The following is a 23852-nucleotide window of genomic DNA, read 5'->3' as shown; positions in this document are numbered from 1 at the left end:
CATGTTAGTTCCTAATTAGCGAGGCACGCCAAGCGTTTATCGAATTTGACTTAAAAATCAGTGCACATACAGAATATTAATTTGTTTTAACGATTTTCTAACACATTTTCGTTACTTTTTTTTTTAATTTTGTAACTAACTTGTTCGTTAATGAGCAAATTAATCGCAGACATTAACAAACTTGTTGATAAAATAACAAAATTTCGAATAAAAAGCGCGAGGCTTGCCGAGCGTTGATCGAATTAGACTTCCAAATTAGCGAGGCATGCCGAGCCTTAATCGCATTTTATTTCCAAACTAGCGAGGCATGTCGAGTCGAGCGTTTATCAAATCTTGATTCAAAATCACTTGATTTGTTAGTTCCTAATTAGCGAGACACGCCAAGCGTTTATCGAATTTGACCTAAAAATCAGAGCACATACAGAATATTAATTTGTTTTGACGATTTTCTAACATATTTTCGTTACTTTTTATTTAATTATGTAACTAACTTGTTCGTTAATGAGCAAATTAATCGCAGACATTAACAAACTTCTTGATTAAATAACAAAATTTCGAATAAAAAACGCGAGGCTTGCCGAGCGTTGATCGAATTAGACATCCAAATTAGCAAGGCATGCCGAGCCTTAATCGCTTTTTATTTCCAAACTAGCGAGGCATGTGGGGTTGAGCGTTTATCGTGTCTTTTTTGAGAATCGAATTCCAGCGAGGCGCGCCGAGCGTTTATCAAATCTTAATTCAAAATCACTTGAATTGTTAGTTCCTAATTAGCGAGGCACGCCAAGCGTTTATCGAATTTGATTTAAAAATCAGTGCACATACAGAATATTAATTTGTTTTGACGATTTTTTAACATATTTTCGTTACTTTTTTTTTAATTTTGTAACTAACTTGTTCGTTAATGAGCACATTAATCGCAGACATTAACAAACTTGTTGATTAAATAACAAAATTTCGAATAAAAAGCGCGAGGCTTGCCGAGCGTTGATCGAATTAGACTTCCAAATTAGCGAGGCATGCCGAGCCTTAATCGCATTTTATTTCCAAACTAGCGAGGCATGTGGGGTTGAGCGTTTATCGTGTCTTTTTTGAGCATCGAATTCCAGCGAGGCGCGCCGAGCGTTTATCAAATCTTAATTCAAAATCACTTGAATTGTTAGTTCCTAATTAGCGAGGCACGCCAAGCGTTTATCGAATTTGATTTAAAAATCAGTGCACATACAGAATATTAATTTGTTTTGACGATTTTTTAACATATTTTCGTTACTTTTTTTTTTATTTTGTAACTAACTTGTTCGTTAATGAGCAAATTAATCGCAGACATTAACAAACTTGTTGATTAAATAACAAAATTTCGAATAAAAACGCGAGGCTTGCCGACCGTTGATCGAATTACACTTCTAAATTAGCGAGGCATGCCGAGCCTTAATAGCATTTTATTTCCAAACTAGCGAGGCATGTGGAGTCGAGCGTTTATCGCGTCTTTCTTGAGAATCGAATTCCAGCGAGGCGCGCCGAGCGTTTATCAAACCTTAATTCGAAATCACTTGATTTGTTTTGACAATTTCTGAGTAAATTGCCATAAACGCTCAACATGCCTTGCTAGTTTAAAAGCAAAATGCAAAAATGCTCGGCACGCTTCGCAGGTTCGGTACTAAAATATAAACAACGCTCAGCAAGCCTCGCCTCATCAGTCCAAACCAAAATTTGAGCGAGTAATGCGATTAGTAAGTACATAATTTTTTATGCCGCGTTGTGTATATTTTATTACACAAGAGAGGAAAACGTTCAGTAAGAACTTAATTACTAGTGGTGATTGCGATTGTAATGGAAACATTCATTTTGAATGCGTAATAGACCATTACCACACTAAATGCGTTAATTGCTTTATTACCATAACAACGTAGAAAAAACAGCATAAAAAACTCGTTTTTATAAGAGTTAAAACGCGGCATTTGCTGGAGAGCAACAAAATTGCAAAAACCCTTGGACCCTTTGCTAATTTCATTTTGGAATTTTCGAATCGTCTCTTTCGACGTTCCATTTTTCCGACGCTTCCGTCCGTTGTTTAGCATTTTGATGAACAACGTGTTTCTATAACTGACAGCGAATAGTTTAATTACGAGGCAGCCAGTGGCGAGCGTTTGATGGAAACGTGTAAATTAAAGCCTCGTCGGGGATATGTGGCCCAATCTGCATGTTATGATGTCGATATTAGGTCCATCCAGAGGCATTCATCCGGAATAACCTCAGTAGAGCCACCGTATGTTTGTCTAATGAATTGAAGAGTGTAGTAAGAGGTAATTAAACACGCTTTTTTGACAAGGAACGCGCATGTATTGCGATTCGATTTGATTGGAAAATAAATTAGAAATGTGGTTAAGAAGATATGTATAGTCGGTTCAACGTCAGCTGAGGAATTACCAGCGGGAGAAGGTTCAATTTAGACACAATTTGTTGAGTGTTTTTTTGACAGTAATAACAGTGGTTATCACCCGTGTAGTAAATTAAAAAACGAACAAGATTCTGTTTCATATTTAACAATTTCCTTCAACTTTGTATTGTTTTTACAACATGTGTAAATAACTCTTGATTGAGTCGACTCGGCGGCGTTTCATCATCGGATTGAGCAAATATATTTACTTCGTTTTCGGAATTTCTTGTGCACACGGTGCTGATTTTTCACGCGTTTCACTGAAAAGGCAACACACGCCCTCGCAAAACTGCTCCCAATAAATTCCCCGAATGTTTTATTTATTTTGTTCCAAAGTTTGAATTTTAATCTCGCGAAAAGGCATCGATAATAAGGAGACCGATGGAAAGACGTGCCTCCTGTCTAAAACTCGAAACCCAATAATTCGCTCTGTCGATCTGAAGCGTCCCATCGAGAAAACCGACGGAATTTTCAGAGATGTATCATGAAAGACGAAAAGTGCACCCGCAGAAAAACATGTCGCCGGGAAATTCTATTCATGTCTTGTTTACTACAATTTGCGTTAAATGAACGAGCGAGCGATTCCGTGCTTCGTCATTTTTAAGCTGATAAATGGATTCGAAAAGGCTTACTTTAGCAGATTTGCTATGTTAAAGGCAATAAACGGATGAAAGGCATCGCTTATTCTTATCTACAAGACGCGAAAATGTTAAATACAAGACGCTTTGATCATCTTTGGTGTGTTTTTTCGATTTAAATTTTCAGAATATTCCTAAAATTTTGATCTTTTTACTAAGAAGGCTCTTAATTTCTTTGCATCCAGAATAAATCCGCATTTTAACAAAAACTCTCTTAGCGAGGCGCGCCGAGTAAAATGATTGCGATAAACGCTCGGCATGCCTCGGAAAATTGTTTTCGAAATTTGTCAAAATATTTCGACTGGAAAAATTTGGAAAACGAGCCGTTACACGTTGAGGTCAAAAATATAAACAAAATTGAAATGCAAAAAAATTAAATCAATTATGCCTCGGAATTTGTGTGAATTCCTCATTTTGAAAAAATCGAAATCTAGTTAAAACAAGCCATTTTTACGTTTTGATCATAAACTAATTACATTAATTACATTAAAAAGAAATAAATCGAAAACCTTCACTACGCCTCAAAAACTTTTCTTCAAAATTTGTCAAAATTCATTATTTTAAAAAATTCGAAAACATAAAAAACGACTCATTTTTACGTTTTGATCATAAATACAAAAAACATTATTTTTGTAAATTCTAGTCAATACTTTTCCATATTTTTGGATTTCTGTCTAGATGCTCTTCCATCTTTGGATTCTATCTTCAAAAAGTAGAAAAACCTTAATTTTTTCTGTCATTTCCTAACTTTTTTATTAACCCTTTTAAAAGTTCCAAGACTTTTGAACAAATTTTGAATTCATTAGATTCTTAAAAAAATAATTGCACTGGTCTCTCTGAATTCATTTTTAGGTTCTTTTCAGTTTTTTTTTCAATTTCTTATCAATTTTTCATTCTTTTCATTATCTTAGATTTCTTTCAATAAAAGCACCACTAAATTTTTCTAGGTTCTAGCATTAAAAATGAAGAAATTCCCTCCGCATATCCTCCAAAAATTCTCGAAATTAATAGTTTTTTGAGATTCAATAAAATTTTCCGAACTTTTCTTACATTTTTTAAAACTGTTATAAATTTGCCAAAACATTAAAAATTTCCTAAAATTTTCTGCACTAGTCTTTTTATGCTTCAGAATTTAATTCACAGAGATTTCTTTCAAAGATTTTCTAAAACTCTTAAAAGATTTTGTAGGATTCTAGCATTCAAAAAAAGATCCTCCAACAATTTTCGAAATTGATAATTTTTTGAGATTCGCAAAGATTTTCTCAAATTTCATCACATTTTTAACAGCTCTCCAAAAACATTTGAATTTATTACGTTCCTGGGCTTTCTAAAATTTTTCCAGTGGTGTCTTTTAAATAATTTTTCGATTCTTCTGATTTTGATTTTAATTCTCTCAAAACCGTCGCGTCAAAAAATTTTCTCCAAAATTTGTCAAAATTCATTATTTTGAAAAATTCGAAAACATAAAAAAAGTCATTTTTACGTTTTGGTGATAAATACAAAAAACACTACAATGAAAAATAAAAAATTAAATTCCAAACCTCGGCTTCGCCTCGGAGACGTTTTTTCGAACATTGTCAATGTATTTCAGGCCAAAAAATTCTAAAAAGTTGTAGAACAAGTCATTTTTCGTTTTAGTTATTTATAACAATAAATTACATTACAAAAAAATAAAAAATTTTAATCACAAACCTCAGCTACGCTTCGGAGACTTATTTTCAAAATTTGTCAAAATACCTCACTTTGAAAAATTCGAAATCTTAAAAAACGAGTCATTTTTATTTTTCGATCATAGATATGAATAATATTACAATAAAAAAAATAAAAAAATAAAATCGCAAACCTCGGCTGCGCCTCAAAAAAGTTTTTTCAATCTACTTCGGTCAAAAAAATTCAAAAAGTTGTAAAACGATTTACCTATTATACGCTTTGATCACAAATTAAAATAAATGAAATAAGAAAAATAAACTGTAAAAAAACCAAAATTGGCAACGTCCCAGAGACTTTTTCAAAATTTATCAAAATATTTCGATCTGATAAATTCCAAAAAGTTGTAAAACGAATAATTACACATTTTGCTTGTAAATTAAAATGACTGAAATAAATAAACAAAAAAACTGAAAATTGTAAATGGCAAACCTCGGCTACGCCTCGCAGAATTTTTTTTCAAAATTTGTCAAAATACTACAATGCGAAAAATTCAATAAGATAAAAACGGCTTGTTTTAAAATGAATAAAATAAAAAAAATGTGAATAACAAAGCGCCGGCTACTCCCAAAAAACTGTTTTTTCAAAATTTATCAAAATACTGCAATGCGATAGATTCTAAAAATTTTGTACTATTGGCCACACCAAAATGTGAACGACTTTTTCGTTGTCATGGATTTTTCTCTGAATTTCCATTATGTAAATCAGACTTTGAGCAGTGGCGTTCTTTTTGATTTTTCTCTTAACATTTTATTTTACCCATAGAACTCTTACTAGTCAGCAGCCACTGCTCTTAACGACCGATTTTTATCAAATTTTGCAATAGCTCTTCGTTTTTCAACCACAATTCAATGTTTAGCCGATTTTAACTAACTACTGTCATCAATTGTCATAGGTGACAATTAGAAGTGCGCCTATGATTTAAAGTGAAAATTACGCTAGACAATTTTGGCGTGTAAACCAAAAAATTAAATAACAAACATCAGCTACGCCTCGAAAACTTTTTTCGATTTGTGTCAAAATTTTTAATTCTAGATTATAGATTCCAAAAAGGTTCTAAAACAAGCCATTATTCGTTTTGGTCATAAATATGAATAAAAGAAGTGAAAGTTGAAATTTGAGACCGAAGTATACAATTCTCAATTTTCCATTTTTGTCATAAATGACAAACGAGGCGTGCGAGGCAAAGTCAATTACTATAAACGCTCGGCACGCCTCGCGGGTCAAGCGCCCACTATTAAGAAGCAAATTTTTCCCTCCTTTAATTAATGTAAAATGTGTAAACGAGCACTTCTTCAAACAGAAATCTGTTCTTCTGCTTGTAATGTATCAATTCCGCGCTGAGAGCATAAAAACTGCTCTTCTTCGTCCGCATCGCTCAATCTGAGCCATCAACCGATTACCCTGGTAATAGCCGTCGTTGGCGAATTTTTCGACGTCCGACCGCTTGACCGTAGACAAAGCAGTCCGTAGATGCGAGAACGTGATACACTTGCATATTCCGGCTCTTGTGGTATTTTTCGAGATAGTAAATAACGTGGAAACGATGCCTCGTGCATTACAATCTCAATGTAAACCGTGCATCATTACGCCAGATGCAGTACGTGTTGTAGGGTAGAATTGGAATAATCTAAGTACCTCGGACCAAATTGCTCCGAACCTACTACTTGTGTTTTACCTAAATTATACGGCTTTGGAGGCCGTGATTGCCTGCAACTTGACGCCGATGCATTTCCGTGTTTTTACTTTTCACGAAGAGGTCGGGGACGTACAACACGCAAACGGCTTTAACACTCGCGATGAAATTCGCGAAGGGAAAGTGGATCGGGGCCCCGAGGGAGCCTGCGTGTATCCTCAGGTAAACGAGCGTGAAACATGAAAGCTTCTTGCGGACTTAATTAAACAAAAATACCTGTTGACGCGCAGGTAAAAGTGCGATTACGCATTTTCGCTGTTTGATACCGCATGCAAACTTCACTTTTTTCCGCAGTTTTGTTCCGTTATCTCAAAATGTACAATTCAAATTATGTACAGCACTCCCACTGAATTCTCACAGCGCAAGTCGCCGCCGAATTCTCACAGCGCTTGTACTATAGAGGCGTCTAGAGACTTCTAGTGCGAATTCCTCCACGATTTCCGTATGGTAACGATTTCTTGGTACGTGTCACAAAAAACACGCAAAGATTGCTAATTACAAATTGCAAAATGGTTACTTTAGTGCGAATGTGCTACTTATCTAAACTGTGGTTTCTTCTAAGTGTCGCTGACTGGTCGTTATTATCAATAGCGAAGGTTAACATTGGCTATTGACTTTGGAAATTTGCTTTATTTGTGGCTAATTTTGTTTGCATTGCAAATGGTTTTAATTTTATGGAAATGAACAACACCAAAATTTACATTTAAGTAAATAATATGTACTATTTGTTTTCATTCATTATAGGGATTTACTTTATTTATTTTTCAGATTATTTACATTTTTGTTTTTGATTCCTCCAGTTCTTTCGATTTAAATTTTTTCTTTGCAATTTCCACATTGTTGTTCGAATTAATCTTATTTTTGTAAATTCTAGTCAATAGTTTTCCATATTTTTGGATTTCTGCCTAGATGCTCTTCCATCTTTATATTCTCTTTTCAAAAAGTAGAAAACTCTTAAATTTTTCTATAATTTCTTTACTTTTTTATTAACCCTTCTAAAGACTTTCACAATTTTTGAATTCATTTGGTTCTTGGAAAAAAAATTGCACTGTCTCTATGAATTCATTTTTAGATTCTTTTGATTCTGATTCTCTTAGATTTCTTTCAATAAAAGCACCACTCAATTTTTCTAGGTTCTAGCATTCAAAATGAAGAAATTCTCTCCGCAAATCCTCCAAACATTTTTAAAATTGATAGTTTTTTGAGATTCAAAGAATTTTCCGAACTTTTCTTACATTTTTTAAAACTTAAAAAAAAATTTGAATTAATTTCCTAGAATTTTTTGCACTATTCTCGTTAAATCCACTTTTTTATTCTTCAGATTCAGATTCACGTAGATTTCATTTAAAGATTTTCTAAAACTCTCAAAAGATTTTGTAGGAGTCTAGCATTCAAAATGGCATAAGATCCTCTGACAATTTTTTGAAATTCGCAGAGCTTTATTTTTAAGAGCTCTCCAAGAACATTTGAATTAATTACGTTCCTGGACTTCCAGTAAAGTCATTGAATTCATTTTTGGATTCTTCTAATTTTGATTCTAATTCTGGATTAGATTTCCCTCAAAAAGCTTCCAAAGATTTTCAAAAGATATTTTAGGATTCTGGCATTCAAAATAATCCTCGAAATGTCCAACAAAATTTTTCGAAAGAAAACACTTTTTGAAAGACGCTGTGTCTTACAATTAGAAAAAATTAAAAAATCTTCAAAATTCAAACAAAAAAAATTAAATTCATTACGTATCTAATTTTTTTAGAATTTTTGCCCTGGTCTCTTCGAATAAAATTTTCAATCCTCCTGATTCTTATTCTATTGGATTTCTTTCAAAAACCATCAAAAAGTTTCTAGAGTTTTCAAAAGATTTGTAAGATTCTAATATACAAAATGACAAAATTCTCTCCGTATATTCTAGACATTCTAAGAGTTTCCTAGATTTCACAAAATTTTTTGCACCAATTTCCTTAAATCCATTTTTTTATTCATCTAATTCTGATTTTCTTGGAATTCTTTCAAAGACTATTTTTTTTTATTCCAAAGGTTTTGTAAGATTCTGGCTTCTAGAATTCACTAATCCTTCGTATATCCTTCGAAAATAAAAACTTTTTAAAAATCCGCCAAAATTTTTGAGAACTTTGAAACTTTGCTGTGTAGCATTTTAATAAAAAAAATTCTTAGGGTCCTGTAGGAATCTACCAAAAAGTTTGAAATTGTCTAGAATCGTCAAAAATTCTCGAGGAAATTTCATAATTTTTGTGCTACTCTGTTTCCGTTTTCTGAGAATTTCTGCAACTCACTGGCAAATTTTCTTTAATTTTTATTTTTTTTTCCAATGATTCACAGAGAACAAATTCTCCAAAATTTTTAAATATTCAGTGAGATCCTGCCATTCAATAGAATATTTTTGACTATTACTTTCGACTTGAGTACCTTGGAAATGCATATCCCAAATTGAAAAAAAAGCACAAAAATTTTCCAAATAGGATTCGTCAATATAAAAATCTGAAAAACAAAAAATCGAAAAACAATAAAAAAAGAAGAAAAAAAAACCTGAAAATTAGAACATCAAATATTTAGCTCTCGGATTCCCAGATTCTCAAACTAAAAATGTAAAAACGACTCAAGAAAATCAAAATTTGGAACCAATAAACAGAGCACTTGGAAGCCCCAAATCTTCGGATTCGAAAGTAAAAAGACTTGAAAAGCTCAAAGAGTCCAAAAAAATCCGAAACCAAAAATTCCAATTTGTAGAAGTGTTAGAATTTTACCACAATCTGTCTTCGCCATGACTACAAAAAAAACCCAAAAAAACGGCTCGATGATTTGGGAGCGTAAACAACAAAACCTCTTCCTCTTAAAAAAAGCGTGTGTTCGCACCTGTTGAATTAGATTAGACACTCCGAAATGTAGACATAGCGTGAGAAAAAGCCGCGAAACAAAAGGATTATTTATCATAGGTAATTAACAAGACAGTAACCTCAGGGATTAAACACATTTGTACATATAAAGTCTGACCTTTGACTGTGGAGGCCGTTTTACTCGATAAAGTCCGGATTTATTGCCACGTTTTCCCCAGAAAAATCGCTAATGAGATCTAATGAGATAAATCGCTCCATTCTACATTTGCATACTTTGTCCAACCTTTCCATCTAATCCAATTTGTCATTGGAGGTATAGTAGTGTCAAAAGTTTAGTGCGCTGACGGTTTTGACTCAAATGGTTTTCAGCAACCCCTTACCCCCCCTCAAGTGGTTAAATCCAGCGTTAAAAGTGGTTGGTCAGGCCCAGAAACCCCTAAACAACAATTTGCGAGTGACTATATTCATGGGGGATGATGACTATATACTATTTAAAAGTCAAAGTCGTAAACGCACTGAAATTCGGGCCCACTCTACTTTTCCGCCGATAAATCGCGGATTAGTTATTAACACGATCCCTGCAATGTTATCTTTAATTTATTCATTGCACGCCAAGAATTATAACGATAATACAAGTAAGCAATTAACCGGAAGATAGAGGCGGATTGGAATATCTTTTAATTTTATGTCCGCTCGCAATCATCAGCTATTAGCAATCCACTTGTTTAACAGAATTTATGGCTTGTCTTTCAGGTGCTCTGACCAAGTCGCAGTTCCCTGTCTTCACAATTTACGCTCAGAAGAACTGTCTTGGAGTGAAACCTTGCGAGCGCGCCTGGTGCATCGACAGAGTCCAGAACTACAAACTCCAAGGATACGCTAGGAGCAAACTCACCGCTTCAACACGACAGGAATGTCTGGAAATGTGTCTTGGCGAGACCGAATTCAATTGCAGGTGAGTTCAAAGTCCTTTGACATAAATTATCTTTGCACTTTATAACATTACCAATTGTGGAACGCTCGAAGGTTCGATCTATTAAACTGATTTTGGTTTACGAGTATCTGCCAGTTTCCGGACTGCTGCACCGATATCACCTGTAATTATCGAAAGAATCTTATAATTCCGTAAACGATACTTTAATTCTTATTTATGGTTATGGAGGAAAGTGAAGAATTCCTTAGGGCATGCCTTCATGAGCCTCGAGCGAGACCGAGTTTGGAGGTTGGAACGTAATCGGTTTGCAAATTGACGAGACAGCTCTGCAAGTGATTATGCTTGACGAGAAGTGAAACGTTTCGATGGATAATAAACAAAATTTAGAACCGCAATTTGGAAAAAAAGACAAAATTCAGTTACTTCTACTCGTAAACTTGTACTATACAAAGTTTTGCAAAAATGTTTTGAATTTTGAGTTTTTCCCATAAACGAAAATTTCCAAAAATTTTTACTCTTTGTTCTAAAATTCCGAAATTTTGTACACGCATACAACTCCTTCAGTTCCACCAAATTTTATTGTTTTAGTGTAAAAATTGTCAGACTTACAGAATTAATAAAAAAAATTAAACAATTAAGTGGTCCATAAAATTTTGATTTGCTCTTCTATAATTTTGAAATTTCGTCCAAGCGACAAACTCTTCTAAAGTAATAATTCCACACAATATCATTGCGGTACTTTAAAATTGTCACCCTTAAAAAAATAATAATAGAACATTTTGAATTTTGAATTTCTCACAAAAATAAAAAATTCCAAGAAACTTAATGTTAGTTCAATAATTCAAAATTTTCTCCATTAATATAGTTCCCCTAAATTAACAAATTCATTGCTTTAGCACTAAAACTTCGGCACTTACAAAATAAATAAGAAATTTTGAAACTTTAGGTCGTCTAACATTTGAAAAATTCTAAACTTTTGATTTAATCATGTAAAATTTTGCAATTTGATTAACCTAAAAAACGCGTTAGAACTAAGAAGTCGATCCCATATGTCACTGTTTTGTCGTAAAAACAGTCGGACTCAAAAATTGAGGTTTTAGGTGGCCCAACAAATAAAAAAATAATAAAAATTTTGGTTTATGGTCCTAAAATTTTGTAATTTTCTTCAGTTAATAAACTTATTCATGGTATAAAAGCCCACCCAAATTCTTTAGTTTAACTGCAAAACTGTCGCACTTAGAAAATTTTGTAGAAAATTTTCAATTTTGAGTTTGCATTGTAAATAAAAATTTTCAAAAATCTATTCAGTTTGTGCTAAAATTTCAAAAGTTTGTACACTCATAAAGCCAAATCCCATTGGGTTTATGCAAAAAATGTCACAATTAATAATAAAAAAATTTGAACGTTTACTTGAACCAACATTGTAGGTATACTTAAAAAATTTTGTTTTGTATTTAAAAATTTTTGGAATTACGTCCAATCGACAAACTTTTCCGAAATAATAATTCCTTCAAATTTCATTGTTTTGCCTTTAAAACTGTCGCACTTAGAAAATTTTGTAGAAAATTTTCAATTTTGAGTTTGCATTGTAAATAAAAATTTTCAAAAATCTATTCAGTTTGTGCTAAAATTTCAAAAGTTTGTACACTCATAAAGCCCCATCCCATTGGGTTTATGCAAAAAATGTCACAATTAATAATAAAAAAATTTGAACGTTTACTTGAACCAACATTGTAGGTATACTTAAAAAATTTTGTTTTGTATTTAAAAATTTTTGGAATTACGTCCAATCGACAAACTTTTCCGAAATAATAATTCCTTCAAATTTCATTGTTTTGCCTTTAAAACTGTCGCACTTAGAAAATTTTGTAGAAAATTTTCAATTTTGAGTTTGCATTGTAAATAAAAATTTTCAAAAATCTATTCAGTTTGTGCTAAAATTTCAAAAGTTTGTACACTCATAAAGCCCCATCCCATTGGGTTTATGCAAAAAATGTCACAATTAATAATAAAAAAATTTGAACGTTTACTTGAACCAACATTGTAGGTATACTTAAAAAATTTTGTTTTGTATTTAAAAATTTTTGGAATTACGTCCAATCGACAAACTTTTCCGAAATAATAATTCCTTCAAATTTCATTGTTTTGCCTTTAAAACTGTCGCACTTAGAAAATTTTGTAGAAAATTTTCAATTTTGAGTTTGCATTGTAAATAAAAATTTTCAAAAATCTATTCAGTTTGTGCTAAAATTTCAAAAGTTTGTACACTCATAAAGCCCCATCCCATTGGGTTTATGCAAAAAATGTCACAATTAATAATAAAAAAATTTGAACGTTTACTTGAACCAACATAGTAGGTATACTTAAAAAATTTTGTTTTGTATTTAAAAATTTTTGGAATTAGGTCCAATCGACAAACTTTTCCGAAATAATTAATTCCTTCAAATTTCATTGTTTTGCCTTTAAAACTGTCGCACTTAGAAAATTTAATAGAAAATTTTCAATTCTGAGTTTGCCCAATAAATAAAAAATTCCCGAAAAGCTTACTGTCAGTTCTAAAAATCCGAAATTTTCTCCACTCATAGAATTTCCGTTAGAAAACAATCCCACAAAGTTTCAATGCTTTGGCACTAAAACTTCCAAATTCACAAAATGATTTAACAAATTTTGAATTTATATGTCGTCCAACATACAAAAAATTCTAAAATTTTGTTTGACCTTTATAAAATTTTAAAATTACGTCCAATCGACAAACTCTTCTATAGCAATAAATCCTCCAAATTTCATTGTTTTACTTTTTAAACTGTCGCACTTAGAAAATTTAATAGAAAACTTTTAATTTTGAGTTTGCCCAATAAATAAAAAATCCAAAAAGGCTTACTGCCTGTTGCGCTTAAAAAACAATCCCACAAAGTTTCAATGCTTTAGCACTAAAACTTCCAAATTCACAAAATGATTTAACAAATTTTGAATTTATATGTCGTCCAACATACAAAAAATTCTAAAATTTTGTTTGACCTTTATAAAATTTTAAAATTACGTCCAATCGACAAACTCTTCTATAGCAATAATTCCTCCAAATTTCATTGTTTTACCTTTTAAACTGTCGCACTTAGAAAATTTAATAGAAAACTTTTAATTTTGAGTTTGCGCAATAACTAAAAAAATCCAAAAAGGCACTGTCTGTTGCGCTTAAAAAACAATTCCAGGAACTTGCAATGCTTTGGCGCTAAAACTTCCAGACTTACAAAATGATTAAAAAAAATTCTAAAAATTCTAAAATTTTGAAATATTGTTCTAAAATTATATACTTTGGTTTAGCTGATAAACTTGTCTTAAATAAAAAACCCACCAAATTCCAATACTTAGACGTAAAAACTGTCAAATTTACGAGAGTGAAAAAAAATGTTTAATTTATAGATCGTCCAAATAAAAAAAAAATTGTTTTGTATTTTTAAAATTTTAAAAGTTAGTCGAATCGACAAACTCTTCTAAAGTAATAATTCCATCAAATTTCGTTGTTTATAGAATTTAATAAAACACTTTCAATTTTGAGTTTGCCCTAAAAATTAAAATTTCCCAAAATGCTTCCCGTTTGTTCTAAAATTCCAAAATTTTGTATACTTATAACGTTTTATTGTTTTAGTCTAAAAACTGTCGGACTTACAAAATTAATAACAAATTTTGATTTATTTTTCTAAAATTCCGCAATTTGATTCACCTAGTAAACTCGTTTAAAGTAAGAAAACTAACCAATTAAATTGGTTTGCTTTAACGTACTTACAAAAATAAAAAAAAAATTGAAATTAGAAATCGCCCAATAAATATAAAAAAATTCTAAAATTTTGATTTGCGTTTCCAATATTTTGAAATTACGTCCAGTCGACAAACTATTCTAAAGTAAGTTTTCTACCAAATTTCGTCATTTTACCAATGCAACTGTCGCATTTAAAAAAATTAACACTTTGCCCTAAAAATTAAAATTTACAAAAATTTTGTACTAAAATTTTAATTAATTATAATTAATTAATAATTAATTAATTTTTTTTTGTACTGTTTGTACTAAAATTTTAAAATTTTGTACTTTCATACATTTTCTTTAAAGTGTTCGTTTCACTACATTTTATTGCTTTAAATGCGATAAAAATTCCAAAAACGCTTCTTGTCTGGCCACGTAATCCAGAATTTTCTCCACGCATAAAGTTCGCATAAATCAAATTTGTTGAACTTTTGGTCGTCCAAATAAAAAAGAAAAATTCTAAAATTTTAAAATTATGAGAATTGATCTGGATGTAAAACAGCCGTTGTTAAAGGATTTAATAGAAAATTTTGGATTTTAAATTCGTCCAATAAATGAAAAATTCCAAAAACGCTTCTTGTCTGGCCACGTAATCCAGAATTTTCTCCACGCATAAAGTTCTTCTAAAGTAACAGCTCCACAAAGTTTCATTGCAGAAATACAAAAACTTTCGAACTTAAATAGAGATTTTCGAATTTAAAAAAGTCAAAAAATTATAAAATTTTGATTCAATATTCAAACTTTTCAAACTTCTCGTCAAAATAAATAAAAAAATTATACAAAAATTAAAATTAAAATAGTCTGTCAGTTTGAACACAAAGTTTTCATTTTTTGGTCGTTGCAAGTCAAGATGTAGCATCCTCGAGCAGAACACATTCTTCGACTCGTAAATGTATGTCTAATTCATTCCGCCTAATGCTCGTTGAAAGCTTTTTTACCTTCCATATTTCAATTAACGATTCCAATTACTTCATTTTGTATTTTACGTTGTAGCTAAAAATCCACCTCCCAGGTATAATTATTTTCATTTAATTTTATTGGTTTTGAAGTCAAGATCCTCATTTTAATGGAGGAGTAAGTATCTTTTAGCCATAACAAGTAATCACGTTCTAAAATTATAACATCCCATAAGAGGTGAAGAAAAGATGTCTCTTCCTGACCAAGAAGTAAGTGCGAAAATGGTGTCACAAATGTTAATATTATTCATGATTCCGGCGACCTCTGCACTCTCACCGGTGTAATATTTCTTCGATTTTTGAGAATACTAAACCCCGAAGTATTAAAATGTTGCGGGTTTAAATACACACAATAAATATATTTATCGCTGTCGTAATTCAATCTTCAGAGACAATCTAACGGGTCCCAATTCTAAGTGAAGAAGACACAATTGTATGGTGATGGGATGGGAAGCGACGAACCCAACAAAGACCGTTAATAAAGGATACTTTCCTTTTTTTCCAAAACGTGACTAATGTCTAATGAGTGTGCCGTGTCTTCGGATTTTTGTCCAGCAAAGAAAACCGTGACATCATCTAATTCAGAACGGCGGTTTTATTATTTTCTCCTCAGAAATTCAATCAAGTGCTATTGTAGCGAAACCAAAATGTTTGGCGCGACGTCCCAAAGGAGAAAAAAGTGGACGTCTAAATTCGTGAGTCGATTTTAATGACGTTTGTTGTTATTATCGAGCGAGAGGAATGGATTGTTTATGTCGAGGAATTCGCATTTTGCCCCAAAAAAGGCAAATCAAATGAAGGCATGCGTGCGTGTCGTACAGTAAATACACGTCATTACATTTTTCAATGGTCGCCGCTACCTATAAACAAAACTTCAATAGCCTAACGGATGAACATTTTATGAAGCTCGATCATTGCTTTTCCTAGCAGACAACTTCATAAAAGACAAATTGTTCGTGAAACTACACCTTGCCGACTGGAATCCATCTTGAAAAGCAAAAACTCGCAGACGCTGGCAACGTTACGTGACCCTGACGTCCGATTTCTTAATCTGTTTTTGCCTGATTTCACCACAATCTTCGATACAAAGCCGATGCAAAAATTTCATTTCCTCACTCTTTGAATACGAATCGTTTCCCGTGTTAACGGTATCAGTTAATTGCAATTAGTTTGGGGTCGCTACTGTACAAGGGTGGGCACAGTTATCGGTCGAGCTCACACTATTAAATTACTGTGGCTATGGGGGTCAACCTTGCAAGACAATCCGCCGCGATAATTACCAAAGTTTGGGACGTTCCTTCCAACCACACCCTTATATCTCCTCTATTAAGTTAGCATACGGATTTGGATGAGATCCGGTGGACCATCTGGGTGCTAGGCCGCAAAAATCGACCAAGGCAGATACAAGGCGAAAGGGTGGAAAATTAAGTTTGGGATTTCAAAATAACCAAAAACACACTTTTTGATTCTACTACCAACTATACTAAATTACGTTTTCGAAAAAAAACTACAAATTTTGGAAACTTTTTCGAAATTTTTTAAATTTGAAAATTTAAATTCAGGTTGATAACTGTGATAATCTTAATGCTAAAACGCCAAAAATAGATAATTATTAAATATTACTTTAAAAGTCATTATGAGTCAACAAAATTTCGGAATTTTTGAACCAACAATGAGCATGCTTGCAAAATTGAGAGTTTCGAACTAATTCCTCTACATGCGATAGTTTTAATGGCAAAGAATTACTTTAGAAAGACTTATCAATTAAACAAAATTTCAAAATTTTGGTTAACAGTAAGTCAAAAATTTTAGAATTTTTCATTTGTTCCAACAATTTTCCCATCAAAGCAATGAAACTATTAGTGTGAAGGGGCTTTATGAGTGTACAAAATTTTGGAATTTCAGCACAAACAGAAAAGATTTTTGGAAATTTTTATTTACAATACAAACTCAAAATTGAAAATTTTCTTCAAGTCCGACAGTTTCGCAGTTAAACCAATAAAATTTTGTCGACTTAATTCTATGAACAAGTCTACTAACTGAACAAAATTACTAAATTTGTGGCTATAAATGAAAATTTCTATTTTTTATTTATTGACCGAACTCAAAATTCAAAATTTCCTGTTAAACTCTTTAACAACGGCTGTTTTAAATCTAGATCAACGAAGATTATTTTGCGATTTTTTATACGAATTATCACTTAAGAAGATCTCATCGAGAAAACATAATTTCAAAATTTTAGAAAAACAAAACAAAACTTTAAATTTTTCATTTTTATTTATAGACCATTGCAAAGTACAAAAATTGTTATTAATTCTGTAAGTCCGACATTTATCGTATTTAAAGCAATAAAATGCAGTCAAACTAATACTTTAAACTCGATTTCAAAGAAACTGTGTGAAGCTACAAAATTTTGAAATTTTAGAACAATCAAGAAACATTTTTAAAAATTTTAATTTTTAGGCCAAACTTAAAATTGAAAGTTTATTATAAAAGTTTCTAAATGCGACAGTTTTTTAAGTAAAGTAATAAAATTTTGTAGAATTATTACTCTAAAATAATTTGATCATTACGTCTAGTAATTTCAAAATATTAGAAAAGCAAATCAAAATTTTTGAATTTTTTTATTTGTTGGGCGACCTACAAATTCAAAATTTTCTGTTACTTTCGTAAATCCGACAGTTTTTCCGTCAAAGTAATGAAATTGGATCAACTTCTTACTTGAAACGCGTTTACTAGGTAAATTAAATTGCAAAATTTTACTATTTTTCAAATGTTGAACAACCTAAAAATTCAAAATTTGTTATTCATTTGTTATTCAAGTCTAGAAGTGTTAATGTTAAAACAATAAAATTTGGCGAAATACTTACTTAAGAAAAGCTTATCAACTTAACAAAATTTCAAAATTTTAGAACAGCAACTAAAAATTTTAGAATATTTCACTTTCATTAGAAGCACCTAAAAGTTCAAATTTTTTTATTAATTCTGTAAGTCAGACAGTTTTAGCGTTAAAGCAATAAAATTTGGTGGAATTATTACTTAAGAAGATCTCATCAAGGAAACACAATTTCAAAATTTTAGAAAAGGAAATCAAAATTTTAGAATATTTCATTTTTACTTGAACCACCGAAAAGTTCAAAAATTCTTATTAATTCTGTAAATCCGACACTTATCGCAATTTCAGCAATAAAATGTAGTGAAACTAATACTTTAAAGGAGGTGTATAAAGCTACAAAATTTCGAAATTTTAGAATACTTTAAAGGAGGTGTATAAAGCTACAAAATTTCGAAATTTTAGAACAATCAGGAAGCATTTTTGAAAATTTTAATTTTTAGAGCAAACTCAATATTGAAAGTTTAGTTTGTTACTCCCATAGTTTGTCGACTAGACGTAATTTCAAAATTTTAGAAACGCAAATCAAAATTTTTGAATTTTTTTATTTGTTGGGCGACCTATCAATTCAAAATTTTGTAGTACTTTTGTAAATCCGACAGTTTCTCCGTCAAAGTAATGAAATTGGATGAACTTCTTACTTGAAACGCGTTTAGTAGGTAAATTAAATTGCGAAATGTTCAAACAATAAATAAAAATTTTAGAATTTTTCAAATGTTGGATAACTTAAAAATTCAAAATGTGTTATTCATTCTGTAAGTCTAGAAGTGTTAGTGTTAAAACAATGAAATTTGTCGAAATAATTACTTGAAAAGAGCTTATCAACTAAACAAAATTTCAAAATTTTAGACAGCAACTCAAAATTTTGAAATGTCACTTTCATTGAGACCACTTAAAAGTTCAAAATTTTTTATCAATTCTGTAAATCCGACAGTTTCAGCATTAAAGCAATGAAATTTGGTGGAATTATTATTTTAAATGAGCTTCATGAGTGTACTAAATTTCGGAATTTTAGAACAAACAATACCAATTTTTGGAAATTTTTATTTGCAGAGCGATTAACTGAACGAAAATGCGAAATTATATTAACACTATATATATATGAAACTAGAAGCCGTTATTATTACCAAAATATCTATTACTTGTGCTAAATTAAAAAAATTTCGAACAATGAATCAAAATTTTTGAATTTTTCAAATGTTGGACGACCTAAAAATTCAAAATTTTCTATTAATTCTGTAAGTCCGACAGTTTTAGCGTTAAGGCAATGAAATTTGGTGGAATTATTACTTTGAATGAGCTTCATGAGTGTACTGAATTTCGGAATTTTAGAACAAATAAAACTAATTTTTGAAAATTTTTATTTACGAAGAGAAGTAAAAATTAAAAGTTTTTTAGTAAATTAACGAGTCTATTAACTGAAAGAAGTTTCGAAATTATATTAAGACCATATTTATGAAACTAAGAGCCGTTATTATTACCAAAATATCTATGACATGCGCTAAATTACAAAATTTTCGAACAATAAATCAAAATTTTTGAATTTTTCAAATGTTGGACGACCTAAAAATTCATAATTTGTTATTCATTCTGTAAGTCTAGAAGTGTTAGTGTTAAAACAATGAAATTTAGCGAAATAATTACGTAAGAACAGCTTATCAACTAAACAGAATGTCAAAATTTTAGAACAGCAACTAAAAATTTTTATTTCACTTTCATTAGGACCACCTAAAAGTTCAAAATTTTCTAATAATTCTGTAAGTCCGACACTTTTAGCATTAAAGCAATGAAATTTGGTAGAATTATTACTTTGACTGAGCTTCATGAGTGTACTAAATTTCGGAATTTTAGAACAAACAATACCAATTTTTGGAAATTTTTATTTACAAAGCGAAGTAAAAATTCAAAGTTTTTTAGTAAATCAACGAGTCTATTAACTGAAATAAATCGCGAAATTATATTAACACCATATTTATGAAACTAGGGGCCGTTATTATTACCAAAATATCTATTACGTGTGCTAAATTACAAAATTTGAGAACTTAGAACTTTTGAAAATTTTAATTTTTAGAGAAACCATAATTCCCGTTTAAAATATAAGAAACACGTTTTTGAAGGCAGAATGAAAAATAACCACTTCCACCGAAATCTCATAGCACGACTCGCTCATGTTTTTGCTTTCCTTTTAAATTTTTTTTGCCAGATTTGACACGCCGCGCGGTGAGAAATCAGAAAACTGCGATCAAAAATCGAGCTAAAAACCCGTCAAAATCGATTAAAAAATTGCACATTTCAGCATTATGCATGCAGTTCCTGTGATCCCCGATAAGTGCATTTCGTTAACATAACTGGCGTATAAATCACCTTCCCCTGCCCCCCCAATTGTCATCCCCGCCTTGATTAATAATTGGTAATTCGACAAAATTGCGTCGAGGTGTTTATTCCCACGACGTGTTTAACGTGCGTGTGTGCGTTTATTTTTGTCGGTGCGCAAATTGCAGATGGCCCTTCAGGCACCAATCAACCAAAAGCAAAATTTGGTTTTTATCGAGTGGCCATTCATTATTCATCCTGAATGTCTGGAGGCTTAACGAGTTTCCGCACTTGCTCCCCAAACAACCATATTTGGTAATGGGCCCCTACATAATCAAACTAAATCACCGCCAATGCGATTATTTCGTCTTCATTGTTCATAACACGTTAATGTCGTTTTTCCGTGTTTAATTATGCAAAAATCGAGGCGAGCGGACTCGCATTAACAGTGTTGAAAGTATTTTTCCGCGACGGATTCCTAGCGCATCTCACTTAGATTACCGTCGGCAAAAAAGCCGCCTTTAGTAAAATTGTTTATTTTATAATCTCGGATAAAAACCACGAGGAATTCCAAATTAATATGTACAGCGACGACCTTGTCTTCGGCATGCACGCCGTGTAGAAGAGGGAAAAAAGCTCGGATATTTGAAACGCGACCTCCGGGCGCTTTTCATCAGATTCCGGGCAAAAATCCGGGCACAAGCCGAGGCGACGACGCACTATTTCATGCTAATTGCCACGTTGGGTTATTAACGAGGGGACCGCCGCTGGTACCTTGTATGGTATAGCTGGTGCTATGTTTCCATCGTGTTTCCATGTAAGAAGTGCAAATGCAAATTTCGACGCACTGAGCAAACGTGCGGAATTATTTATGAGTACAACACGTAAGAGACGTGTAATGGTGTCCGAGAGCTCTTGGGACCAAGAGGATGACTTATGCAAAGCGACGAGGCGGAAGCGGGTGGCAAGAAGTGCCCAAGAAAAGACATCAAAACTAATTGGGGTTAATACGCGTCAACTTTCGAAGGCTCGAAATTTTAATGTGACAGATGTGGCTTAGGAATTTTATCTTCTGTTAATGACTCTTTCACTACACATTAGGCACTAAAATTATGTAAACGGCAATTCTAACATCTATAAAAGCTCACTTTCAAGATAAATCTTATACAGTTATTACAATAATGAACATAAGCATGTTAAATGCCATAAAATTAAAGACATGTGTGGATGATTGGGGCTGTCGTCGGTCATAACTGCTAACTGCTCCTCAGATTCTTTGGATTTGCTCCTACAACTCCTGTGGATTCACTACTTTTTCTACCTACAGATTTTGTAAAAATCTTTAAAATTTTTTTGATTCAAAATTTTTGGTTTGTCACAATGTTATAGTACAAAAGGAACCAAAGTTTTGCAAATTCAAAAATTGAAAAAAAACAGGTCCTAACATTTTGTACTTTGGCTTACTTAATAGACATGTTGGCAGTAACAAAAGTTCCAAGTCCCATAAATATAGCGTTATAATTGAGAAACTTATGCAATTTATTGAAAAAAGTTGGGAATTTTTGGCTTCCTTCGATTCAAAAATGTCTAAAAATTCGGCTCTTTGTTATACAAATTTGTAATTTGACATACTTAATACAGGGTGATTTTTTTAAAACGGCAGGCGTTGTAGAATTTTTATTTATGAACCGATTTCAAAAATTTAAAAAACAAATTAAATGGTTTTTAATTTACTATAAACTGGTGATTTTAAAATTTTTCTAAATGTCTTAGTATCTTTTGGGCGATACTCAACATTCTTATTTTAAATTGACACCCATATTTTTTTCTTCATAATTTAGAAGATATTAATTTTCTTGATTCAGAAATGTGTAATATGTTCTACTTTTACAAAAAATATTTAAAAAAAAAATCAAAAATGAAAAAATTTAGGCAATGAAAGTTAATAAAATCTAGGTGCATGGTGTCAATTGTGCAATGAAAAAAACGGGATGGCGTTTCAACAGTATTTTAATTAAATTCGGTAGTTGTTTTTTCTGATTTGTTATTATTATTGTCTTTTGTTATTAATAATTTCAAAAAAAAATGGCGATCCTTTCTGTTATTTGCTGCTTTTTGACATTACAATAACGGCATTCTTTTATTTGACACCATGCAATTGATTTTATTAACTTTTATTGCTTATTTTTTTTCAATTTTGATAATTTTTTTTAAAATATTTTTGGTAGAAGTAGAACATATTGCACATTTCTGAATCAAGAAAATTAATATCTTCCAAATTATGAAAAAAAAAAAATGGGTTCCAATTTAAAATAAGAAAGTTGAGTATCGCCCAAAAGATACTAAGACATTTAGAAATTTTTTAAAATCATCAGTTTATAGTAAATTAAAAACCATTTAATTTGCTTTTTAAATTTTTGAAATCGATTCATAAATAAAAATTCTACAACGCCTGCCGTTTTAAAAAAATCACCCTGTAGATGTACTTAGAGTAATAACGGCTAAAAGTCCAATTAATATGGCTTCAAAATTAACAACGCTATTAGCTTATGCAATTTAATAGAAAAAGTAGAATATTTTGGTTTTCTTAAATTCAAAATTTCCAAAAACTCGATTCCATTTTCCAAAATATTGTAATATTATAATTTGACTCACTTAATAGACATGCAAGAACTAATATCGGCTCCTAGTTCTATAAAGGAGGCGTAGAAATTAACAAAGTTGTGCGAACTAATCACAAAAATTTGGAAATTTTCAAAAATTTGACTCCTTGCTCTATAATTTTGTAATTTAGCATACTTACCAAACATACTAGAAGTAATAGCGATTCAAAGCCCAATAGATACAGCGTTGAAATTAACAAAATTAAACGATAAAAAAGTTTAAAATTTTTAGTTTCCTTCAATAAAAATTTTCAAAAATTTTACCCCGTCTTTAACAATTTTGTATTTAAACGTACTTAATAGGCATACTGGCAGTAATAAGGACTCCAAGTCCTATAAATATAACGCTAAAATTAACAAAGATATACGATTGAATAAAGAAAAAGAGAATTTTTAGTTTCCTTCGATTCAAAATTTTCCGAAAATTAGACTCCTTGTTTCACGATTTTAAAATTTGACATACTTAATAAACGTGTTAACAGTAATAACAGCTCTCAGTCCTATAAATATAATGTTTAAATTAACAAAGTTAGGCGATTTGATAAAAAAAAATTGAGAGTTTTTAAATCCTTAAATACAAAAATAAATATAAAAAAAATATGCCACTATTTAAAAATTTCCAAAAATGCGGGTTCTTGTTCTAAAATTTTGTAATTTGGCACACTTGGTAGACATTCTAACATTAATAATGTCTCCGAGTCCCATAAATATCGCGTTGAAATTAACACAGTTTTGCGATTAAATCGAAAAAGTAAAAAACATTGCGCTCTTTATAATTAACAATTTCCAAAAATTCCATTCCATGTTATAAAATATTCAAATTAAACATACTTAATAAACATGCTGTTAGTAATATCGGCTCCAAATCCCATAAAGTTGGCGTTGAAACTAACAAAGTTATGGACACTAATAACAAAAATTTGGAAATTTCTGGTTTTCTTAAATTCAAAAATTTCCAAAAAGTTGA

General features: G+C 31.2%; 2 protein-coding genes across 4 annotated transcripts in view; one reads left to right on the top strand and one right to left on the bottom strand.

Moving 5' to 3' along the window:
- Atg16 (Autophagy-related 16) overlaps positions 1 to 23852 on the bottom strand; it is a 510049-nt gene that overhangs the window by 445523 nt on the left and 40674 nt on the right. The window lies entirely within an intron of this gene.
- The window catches only part of LOC148176326 (uncharacterized), a 101855-nt gene that overhangs the window by 63086 nt on the left and 14917 nt on the right, over positions 1 to 23852 (top strand). The window contains exon 4 of the mRNA XM_088034169.1: positions 10081 to 10282. Within this exon, the coding sequence (XP_087890295.1) occupies positions 10081 to 10282 (202 nt within the window). The remainder of the gene's footprint in view (positions 1 to 10080; positions 10283 to 23852) is intronic.

Source organism: Gnatocerus cornutus, chromosome 4 (assembly GCF_029298725.1).
Source record: "Gnatocerus cornutus isolate USDA-ARS CGAHR chromosome 4, icGnaCorn1.1, whole genome shotgun sequence".
In the NCBI taxonomy this organism is placed as follows: Eukaryota; Metazoa; Arthropoda; class Insecta; order Coleoptera; family Tenebrionidae; genus Gnatocerus; species Gnatocerus cornutus.
This window is presented reverse-complemented; position numbering and strand designations above follow the sequence as displayed.